Source organism: Helianthus annuus, chromosome 2 (genome assembly GCF_002127325.2).
Source record: "Helianthus annuus cultivar XRQ/B chromosome 2, HanXRQr2.0-SUNRISE, whole genome shotgun sequence".
In the NCBI taxonomy this organism is placed as follows: Eukaryota; Viridiplantae; Streptophyta; class Magnoliopsida; order Asterales; family Asteraceae; genus Helianthus; species Helianthus annuus.
Genome location: NC_035434.2, coordinates 131,088,110 through 131,099,468, shown reverse-complemented (window position 1 = coordinate 131,099,468; position 11,359 = coordinate 131,088,110). Strand labels below are relative to the sequence as shown.

Sequence of the window (11,359 nt, the reverse complement as noted above, 5' to 3'; positions counted from 1 at the left end):
TTTATTTGTGATTGCTTCAAACGGCTGTAACTTTTGCTATTTTTTATTTTCTCGTATTTGCGACTGTTTTCCGACCACAAAAATACGGCCACAAAGTTTGTCACCGTTTTGCGATCGAATCTGGATTGGTTTTTAATTTCGCGATTGTTTTGGTATTAGTCACAAATCGGTCGCTAATTTTGCGACTGTCTTATGTTAGTCGCAAAATTTGGTCGCAATTGCCTAGTTTTCTAGTAGTGATTATTATCGGCCAATAACTTCAGATTATTATCGGCCAATAACTGAGTTGAGATTATTATCGGCCAAATTGAGAAAGTTGAGATTATTTAACTCCAATTTGTGTATAATTTATATATACCATGTAAAAAGGAACTCAGAAGGAAACTACAATTACAAACTCAAAACAACTAAGAAAGACATACAAATTGAGTAAACACAATGAAGTGGCACGAAACCTAGAACACACCAAGTAAAATTATCAAAGCAGCACCATTGTTCACATGACATACAATCAACTTACTATATGAAACAAACAACTAAAAATCGCTAGCGTAAAATGGTCCATCTTACTTTGTTGTCGCTATTATCGCAATTCAGACCCATTCTTATATCCACTTTTAAACTTGTTGTGGAGGGTATTGCTGAGGAGGGAAAGGAACTGGATTTTTCTCTGGATCAACATTAGTACCCATTGGAAGTGCAACTGCAGGATATGTGTTGGTTTGTGTAGTTGGTGGTGCTACGGTAATGTAAGCAGCAATACCAAAAACTGCACTTAAGAGAGCTAAAATAGCTCCTGCTGCAAAGATTCCAGGCTTCACAACATAACATGTGATATAGCCATATGAATCAATCTCTCCACCTTGTCTATTATTTAGTCCTGCAGCTGCCAACAGTAGCACCACTGCGACCACTGAAGCTACCCTGGATATCATACATTAAACTAGTTTTATTTATCTTATTACTACAGTATGGGATGGTTCAAATGAAAACCACTTTTATTGTGAAAACTCGAAAACTAACTAAAAAAAGCCTAAAAAACACACAAAAATTTTTTTTTTTCAATTTTTTTATAAAAATCGCTGGTTTTATATATAAAAAAAAACTTTTTTCAAAAAAAAAAAAATTTGTAATACACATGTGTAATAATACACATGTGTAGTACACATACACATGTGTAGTATTACACATGTGCACTACACAATTTTTTTTTTTTTTTTTGAAATTTTTTTTTTATAAAAAAACCTACGAAATTTGGTTTGCAAAAAAAAAATAAAAAAAAAATTGTATGTTTTTTTGGCTTTTTTAATTAGTTTTCGAATTTTTACAATAATTAATGGTTTTCATTTGAACATTCCTCTACTACAGTATATATGACCATGATATATAACTAACAAGATTTATATCTTACCATGAGAGTACAAAAAGGAGCTTTGAAATTGGAGTTGAATTAGGGTCGGTTCGACAACAACAAGCTCCACCGAAAGAAATACTTATGTAAATGCGCGTAATGATTGTGAACACAGCTGATACAATTCCGAGTGCGAGAGCTGGACTACTTGGATAAAGACATGTATCATCTATGTAATCAACTATTACTTCTGAAGCCTGCATGCATATATGGCCACCAATATATATATTATTAAAAACAAACAAACAAACCTATCTAATAATATATCAGGACACACGTATCCATTATAAAGGTGAAAAATGTTACCTTAACTCTAGTGGCCTCCCCTGCGAATCCGGTGGCTGCGGATATTATTCCAAGCACCGCTGCGATTGCGCAAAAGCCTAACATTTTGTTCTCCATTTGTGAGTTGTGTATTGAAGCTATGGAGTGTGTATGAAGAGAATTTGTTGCTGAGAACGTAAGTACTTATAGATGCATGATACCTAAAATTAGTCGTGGACTTTGACAAAAAGACAAATGCAAATTGATACTAAAAAACAAGATAACAAGGTTTACTTTCATGCGATGACTTAAAAGGCGTGTCCAACGATTTCTGATAGTAAGATGGCATATTTCTTACATTCATACTGTATGAAGTTTCCTCTATCTTGTCATTCTTCCTAGTTATTTTTATATTTAATTTATTTGTCATTCTTTCTAGGTATTTTTATATTTAATTTATAATTAGCTTGGGTGGAGATATGATAGGAAATTTATTTGGCTAAGAAGGTTAGGAAGTGATCTTGACCATCTATTTAGGTAATCAATGGCTAAGATTAAATCAGAGAAATTGAAGGGAAGAGGCGCGTGAGTTTGTTTATGGGTATTCTAGTCAATCCAAGACAATAGTTTCTCTCTCCTCAAATTCACCCCCATTTTTTAAACGTTAATAACTCTTTCATACGACATTATTTTTTTATAAAAATTGTACCAAAAAAACGAGCGTTTTTTTATCTTTAAAACGAGTATACTATTATTATATTTTCGAAAAAATTTTTTGAAAACCCAGTTGCGTAAATCGCAATGGAAAAAACCCAGTTGCGTAAAACGCAATGGAAAAAAAAACCTAAAAAATGACATTTTTCTAAAACGCAATGCACCAAAAACACAAAGAAATGTCTTATTTGTAAAACGCAATGATCAGAAAACACAAAGAAATGTCTTAATTCTAAAATGCAATAGCTTAAAAACTCAAAAGAAAGTGTAGTTTCTAAAACGCAATGGACTGAAAACACATAAAAATGTGTTTTACCTAAAATGCAATGCACCAAAAACACAAACACATGTCTTATTTCTAAAACGCAATGGACAGAAAACACTTAAAATGTCTGTTTTGTAAAACGCAATGGCTGAAAACACATAAAAATATGTTTTTACCTAAAACGCAATACACCAAAAACAAATGTCTTATTTATAAAACGCAATGGCCAAAAAACACTTAAAAATATCTCCTTTCTAATACGCAATGGCCTAAAAAAAAAGAAAGCGTTTTCTATAAAACGCAATGGACTGAAAACACCTAAAAATGTGTTTTACCTAAAACGCAATTACTAAAAACACTTCAAAAATGTGTTTTTCTAAAACACAATAACCAGAAAACGCATTAAATGTCTTAGTTCTAAAACGCAATGGCATAAAAACACCAAAGAAAGTGTTCTCTCTAAAATGCATTGAAGCAGGACAATAGTTTTGTCTGTGAATTGTCTGAACCAGGAATGCAGTTCTAAAACACAATGGGATAAAACTTACAGAAAATTTACAGTTTTCCAGAGGCAGTTTTCCAGAAAATTTGTCTGTGAATTGTCTGAACTACGAATGCAGTTTTCCAGAGGCAATTTACAGAAAATTAAATTTTCTGATGCATTTTTATTAAAGCAATTTAATCAAAAAAAATTTCCGCCAGGGGTTGCCGTCCCTTGGACCCTGCTACCAGGGATTGCCGCCCCCGGACCCCCGCCAAGATCGTAAAACGCAATGACTAAATCAAAAACCCAGAGCGTAGAAATGAAATTAAAGAATTGCTTACATGGATCGAAGTCGGTTTTTTCAACGATTAACGAAATTTGAATGAAAGAAACACTTATCAGCGATCGAATCGAACGGGTCGAGTGATTATCTTCAAAATCACGGGAAAAAAACGAGATTTTCAATGAAATTAAACTGGGTTTTCTTCAAAAAAAAAAAAAAAAACTGAAGAACACGTTGATCGGTGTTTGAATCATTGATTGGTGATGAAAATCGCACTATAATGTAGAGATTATTAAGATAGAAAGTGAAGAAATGGTTGAAGATGGTAGGTTTTGAAAATGGTGAGTTTTGAAATTACTGGGGAGAAGAAGGAAGAAGAAAGGATGTGATTGACTAAAATATTCTTCCTCTTTATTTTAAATTTTGCCACATGTCATAATCCTATTGCTTCCTACACTTCCTAGTCAAAATAAACTTCTTATTTGATCCTTTCCCTAATTAGCTTTTGCAAATTAAATTAACAATTCAAAAATAATTATCCATAGTGAAAATGTAACAAATAAACTAGTAACTTTCTTTTCGGTGTCAAGATCAATTTTGTTCAAACGGAAAAGCAACTATTAGTGTCTTTATGAACAAGAGTTAATTAGACAGATGAATCATGTGGTTTATAGTTAGTTTCGTCTTTATGTACTAACTTTTTTAACAGGTTCAGGTTTCATGATTTCAATTTTGTAACACATTTGGGTACTAACACTAAACTTAGTTAAATTTTATGTTAAATTTCAGTAAGTAAAATGACTAAAATACCCTTCTATTTTAAAAGAACCATTTATTGAATAACTCTACTTTTAAATCCAAGGACCATTTGTATCAATACTTTATTTAAAAGGACCACAAAATATTCTCAATTCGCCAATCTCCCTCAACGCCAACACAGAGTTTGGATTAAGGTTAATATTATAAGGAAGAGTAGGGCTGTAAACGAACCGAACGTTCAGCGAACAGTTCGTGAACCGTTCGGCGGGAAGTTCGTTTATGTTCGTTCGTTTAATAAACGAACGAACATGAACAAGAAATTTCATTCGATTAGTTAAATGAACGAACATGAACAGAGGTCTCGTTCGTTCGATTGTGTTCGTGAATGTTCGGTAAGGTGTTCGTGAACATGTTTGTGAACATTCGTTGATTTGCGTTCATTTATGTTTGTATGTTTGTGTTTTAATTGAAGATCTTTGTACTTTCTTATATTTTATTTGTACTTTTTATATTATTAAACTTTTATTTATTTTATTTCCCTAACAATTAAACTAGGAAACCCACTTTCACCTTGTTCATGCATCATTTCCCTTTCATTTCTCATTATTTACATCCACGAAAATGATCGATCTCTGTTCCACAATAAGGGATTCAAGTTCGAATGCTACCCTCTGGGCCATCTATCTTTATCCTTCATCGCGTTCGCAAAATTTATTTGTGTTCGTGAACCGTTCGCGAACACGCTCATTTCTTTAATGAACGAACACGAACATAAATCTCGTTCGGTAAGTGTTCATGAACCGTTCGTGAACACATTTATTTCCATAACGAACGAACACGAACAAGGCCTTGTTCGTGTCCGTTCGGTTCGTTTACAGCCCTAAGGATGGGGGTATTGATACATCCCTACTTTTTAAGTGCACATCCCCGCCCCCCAGAGGCAGCATATAGGGTTATGAGGGGAGTATAAGGTGTGAAATCATTAAATGTGTCAGCAAAAAGTGAATCTATGCGCCTCTCATTGCCCTATGAGCGGCGTATAAGAGGGTGGTAGTTGAAGCATTAAAGCCCATACGCCTCTCATTGCCCTATGAGCGGCGCACAGGTACGATGTTCGAGGAATTTAAGGTATAAATACTGACATGTAGCGAGTTCAGACTGAAAAGTCTAAAAAGGTGACCCGTATACGCGCTCATTGACCTATACGCGACTTATCATCCGAGAAAATATTATTAGTCAAAACATACGGGAATTATTTCATTTCAATGTTGAGAACTCACAAAATACTGATGAAAATGATGAAAATTCACAAACAAAAACGTCGGTTGAAACCGTGAAGCATAAAGATGTCATCTTGGGACATTGGTTATGTTTTTGGCGAAGATTCAACTAGTCATACGTCTCCGAAAGCGTTTGGTTATCCGGTGTTGATCGAGGAGAGGAAGAGGTTGTGTCCGTGCCTCGTTAAATTGTGATGACGGGGGTGTGCGTCCCGTGTTTCTTGATTTGAACAAGGTGTTCGTAGATGAGGTAGAACCATCTTACATGGCCCAAAGTTATCCGCAACACGAATACGGGACTTACCATTCGTATACGGAAAACCAACACAAGTTAGAGTACGAGGAAGGTGCTAATGACTTTAAGGAAAATGATAACGAAGTCGAGGAAGGTGTAATGCACTTTGAGAAATGTGATCACGATGATAAGGAAGATGTTGACGACGACGAAGGTGCTAATGAGGAAGGTGTTGACGACGACGAATGTGCTAACGAGGAAGGTACTAACGAAGAAGGTGCTAATGACCAGAACACAACAAAAAAAGGTATGACATAATCGTCAATTACGTGTTATTCGTTATATATAATGTTTATATAATTTTAAAGTGAAAAAATGATTTTGTATACGTGTTATTCGTTATATATAATGTTTATTAGGTATGAGAAAACTAGAAAGTGTATGACCGACCCGACCCTAACCCGAGCCCGACCCGAAATGTCACACCCCGACCACGTAAAACAACAAAACGTGGCGCAAACGTCGGGGAGTGTTGTAACAGAATCATTGTTTCACAACCATGGATTAAACAAATTTCGTTTTATTGAATTAAATGAGTTACAATGTCTAACAATCAAAGAAGCATAACATAATTAACTAGTCTTGCATCTTTTAATGTCACTAAGGCCTCGTCCATTCCTATGTGAGCATACACCAATATCATCATCATATAACACCAACTACTGTACCTGAAACACATGTGAAAATACGTCAGCATAAAAAATGCCGGCGAGTACATAGGTTTTATTGAATTAGGATTCATGACTTATAAGTTGAGAAAAAGTTGTTTAACAAAAGTCAGTCATGATCCTTGTAAAATGTTTTGTTTTATAAATCGTTTGAAAAGCGATGATAAATATGTATAGTAAAAAAAAAAAAGATGATGTAAGGTTAAATGAATAACCAAGTAAAATGAATTTGTATAAAACAAACTGTTTTGTAAAACAATGTCTTGTGAAAATATGTTATTTGTATAAAATGTATAAGTCCAAATTGAATGATTTAAATAACGCTACGACATGTAATATAATACAAGCACTTATATATAGGAAGTACCAGCAGCGTATCCACCATGCTTGCATCACATTACACACGTCTCATTACTTAAATCACTTACCCAAACAAACTACCAATGTAAATTGCCCACGTCTAAACCATTTGTCAAATGTCTTTATGTCAAAATGTTTATGTCAAAATGTAGCCCATGAAATGTGTATATTAATATCAAAATGTCTATGTAAAATGTCAATCAAGTAATGTGTAAACATAATGTCATGTATGGCAAGTGAAATATGTATCAACTAAACCATAGGTAAAAATGCACAAACAATGTACTAAGTATGCGACAAATGGACATACATAGCATGTGATGTAAAATATACTAAGTATGATGAACATACATAGCATGAAAAGGTAATGTAAAACAATGTACTAAGTATGCGCTAAATGAACATACGTAGCTCAAAATTTCATGTAAAACGATGTACTAAGTATGCACACAATGGGCATACAAACACAATGAAATCATGTACTAATAGTGTACTAGTGAACATAGCAAGTATATGACATGAAAACATGAAAACACGAAAGTAACAAGTAGGCACATGTGTTTCACCCCAAAATGTTTGAAAAACAGTAAAAGAGGGGGACTATGTACTCACTTGAGGGTGCTTAGAAGTCTTGAACAACAACCAAGCAAAGCTAGAGGGATCACGGAAATCAAACGACACCTAATATAGGTAACTATGTAAATAACCGGACCTAACTCGGGAGATCGGATAGTATGAGGTTTCGTAAACCAAATGAGTGTTGGAACTCATATGGTTTAACAAAGCCTATATACTAAAATGAAACCTAACCTAAGTGGTTACGACCCATTTCGACCCGTTTAGGTAGCTTATGCTACTTTAACGCGTCGTTCGCGTAAAACGCGTTCGGGCCGCCTAACTAGCCCTATGACAAGTATTATATGCCTTAACATGTCTAATAATGTTGCCTAATCAGTTTAGATGTCAAAAGTTATGTTACATATGCTTAAAATCAATTTATGCGTAAAAAGGGTATTTTGGTAATTTTCCTAAGGCATATAAACTACCTATCATACAACTACTTAAACGACGTGACCATAAGGTATAACCTTGGAAGGTTATTCCCTATACAACTATGGTCACCTAATGTGTTTGGTCGGATCCTAATGATCGACCAAATGGGTCGGGTTCGAAAGCATAAGCGTTGATTAGATCGCTTACCTTTATGACCCTAAACAAGCACAAATCTAAAAGCGACGAGCTAAACATGCTAGAACATGTTTAGTAAAGTTAGAAAACAGGTTTGGTATTAAAACAAACGGTTATAATACCCTAGAGTAGTTTGGTTACAAAATACGCGAGGAAACGCATTTTGGCCGAAACTACGACTCGTCACTGAGCCTAGATAACGTGGAAATCAGTAGGTATAGTCACTAGGGACTATAACCATCGTGATTACGCTCACGTTATGAAGTTCAAACGAACTTCGCATTGACCATAAACTGGTTAATGCAGAAAGTCAAACACAGTTTGACTTTAACGCTAAAACGAACGAAAAACGCGAAAGAATACTTACAGAAGGTCCCCGCAAGATTGATTTCCAAGTATTTCTCAGGTATGAAGTGATAACCACTCCAACTTAGAGAAAATCTCAGAAATCAAGTGAGGAAAGAATGAAATGGGTTGGGGTATTTATAGGAAATCTAGAACCGTTAGGATCGTTTATCGGGAAACGAGTTTTGATCTAGACCCTCCACTTGGGCCCATTGTTTTACAAAACCATTGGAGCCCCTAGATTAAGCCCATGGTTTGTTAAAAACCATTTGCAAGTCCCTAAATCAGCTAGAACAGCTGGAAACAGCTGGGAAACACATTTTTGCAGGTCTGACACTCTCTCACGGGTCGCATAAGGTTTTATGGGGGCTTACGCGGGCCGCCTGAGCCTTCTGATCAGCAAACAAGTTTCAAAAATTGCAGTTTCAGTCCCTGCATGCTTTTAAGGCCATTTTTGATGCATTTAAAGCCCGTTAAGCCATTTTCAAGGCTCTAAAATGATGCTAAACATTGTGGACATGAAACATGATAAAAAATATGCCGGATTTCGGTTCGTTTGGTCGTACGATCGCGATGTTCGCTTAATTACGACGGAATGCGCATAAGCACGAAAAACGATCCAAATTGCGCGACGAATGGATTTTTCTTATGCCAAACACTAAAATAAAATATTTTAATGCTTACATAAATTTTTGGATGTCCGGATGTATTCAGAACGTAAGTTAGGCGTGAAAATGCAAACTTATGCACTTTTTGACGCTTTTAGTCCCTGAATGACCAAAAAGTTCATTTTAGCACACTGAACACCTCAAAGCATATTTCTAAGCTATGTAAAGGATATTTAGGGTGTGTTTAACTTATGATCAAGTTCCGGAGGGTCTGTTACAGTACAAATTGACATACTTTCGTAGTTTGTCGAATTTAGTCCCTGTAAGCGAATAAACTTGATTTCGGCATACCAAACCATCCAAAACTTATTTCTAAGTTATGTGAGGGTTGTTTAAGGTATGTTAAGCCTATGTCACTATTCCGGAGTGTTTGTTGCATAAAACTGATTATATTTACGCATCAGATCGCGTATAATCTTCCAGAAAGTGATTTAAAGCTCGAAATCGAACAAGAATTGATATGTGCAAACGATAGACATATTTATACAAATTCCAAGTATGAAATACAATATTTCATTGGTTTGGTATTTGTTTGATGGTTGAAGTGACACAGGTGTCACACGAAATTTCATACAAACCCGGCCCGAAATTTCATACAAACCCTAAAAAAGTGTCATACATATTAAGTCGGCCCGAGCCTAACCCGAATTCTTATTTTGACACCCTCTATACAACTCGTATAGCTCTATATGAGTCGTATAAGGTTAATACAAAATCCAAAGTTAGGCATCTCCTACCACATGGTGTCACAAGGGTACCTATACGCATCGTATAGGTCTATACGATGTGTATAGTGTACGAGGTATACGAGGTCTATAGTGACAAATTAGATGGATGTTATTGTGTACGTCAGCCCTATAAAACTTGTATAAAGCTATATGGGTCGTATAAAGGGTTAGTTGCATGATAGCTTTGTCACGCTTTCTACTTTATAAATGAAGGATCATAACATCTTAAAAATCTTTCAAATCAAACACATTCGACATTCAAACAATCCAACAATTCAAACCGCATTCATCTTCTGTAATTCCAACACAAGCACGTTAGTGATGTCTTGGTGGAACAACAACTATTTTTTTTGAAGAATCATCTAACTAGTCATTTATTCACTTGTTTTGTTGTTTTGTTTTTGAAATACTTACCGTGTCATTGATTTAGGAGGATCTGGCTTCCCTGAGTCTTACGATATAAGGGTGAATGGTGATCATGAGGACGAGGTCATGACCGACATCCATTCATATCCCAAGGAACCGTTATCGCCATGCCTGAACGAGGTAAGCATTTATTTACGTATTTATATTATGTGTCAGATTTACTATCACCTTTTAACCATTAACTTGTTTTAGTATCATGTCCCTGACGGTGGATACGAAAACGGCTATCCGGGTTACGAATACGCGGGTGAAGCTTCACACGCACATCAAAACTATCCCACAACGAATACGGCGATGAACCTTATTAGGTCCAGTAGAACTATCCAGACGATGTATGCGCGGGCGAACCCGGTTATGTCGAACAAATCAAGCAAGACTATAGGAGTCAATGGAATAACCCCCTTACCCACAAGCTTCGTATGAAACTAACCAGGTAAGACTCATGGGCCAAAAAAGAGTATTGATAATGGTTACGTCATTGTGACTGACGTTTGAAGAAACATGGAGATAAGGACGATAGGGTATGGATTCATTGCAGCCGTAGTTGCGAGCACAAGGGTACAACCACGCTGAGGAAAACTAGCAGTAAAAAAACCGGATACCCTTTTGTTGATAGGGTTTTATGACGGAACGCGTCACGCTTGGAGGTTAGAGGTGAGGAACCCGGAATATAACCACAACCTTGCTCCTCATCTGGAGGGTCACACTTATTCCAGGAGACTTTCTCAGAATAATTACGTATTGGTGGAATAGTTGTCTGCGCAAGATATGGAGCCACGTACAATATGGAAAACCATAATCACACAGCACCGCGAGAGCAAGTGTGTTCCAAAAGATATACACAACGGTCTTCGAAAGATTAATGATGGAAGGATCAATCCACAAACGTCTCCCATGAATAAATTAGATCAGCTGCTTGTTGATAAACACTTCATTATTACCCTCAGCATGATCCCTCCAAAAACACCATTGAGAATATTTTATTTGTTCATATGTTTTTGTATGACATGTTTCGTGCATTCCCGCATGTGCTAATGAATGACACAACTACAAAATCAACATGTACAATCTTCCATTTGTGCAAGTTGTGGGTATGACACCGACAAACCAGTCATTTTGTGTCGCGCATACATTTCTTTCAAAATAACGAGAAGCAAACTTCATATGGGTCCTGGAGATAACTAGGTCTATATTGGAATAGTGTTTGGAGTCACGTGTTAT

General features: G+C 35.8%; 1 protein-coding gene across 1 annotated transcript; it reads right to left on the bottom strand.

Moving 5' to 3' along the window:
* Nucleotides 1-362: 362 nt before the first annotated feature.
* On the bottom strand, nt 363-1,865 carry LOC110885831 (protein MODIFYING WALL LIGNIN-1). Its single transcript, XM_022133554.2, has 3 exons — nt 1,718-1,865; nt 1,412-1,608; nt 363-924 (listed from the first exon to the last, which is right to left on the bottom strand). The coding sequence occupies exons 1-3, from the start codon at nt 1,811-1,813 to the stop codon at nt 618-620; spliced, it is 600 nt and encodes a 199-aa protein (XP_021989246.1). The 5' UTR covers nt 1,814-1,865; the 3' UTR covers nt 363-617.
* Between the last annotated feature and the right edge of the window lie 9,494 nt (nt 1,866-11,359).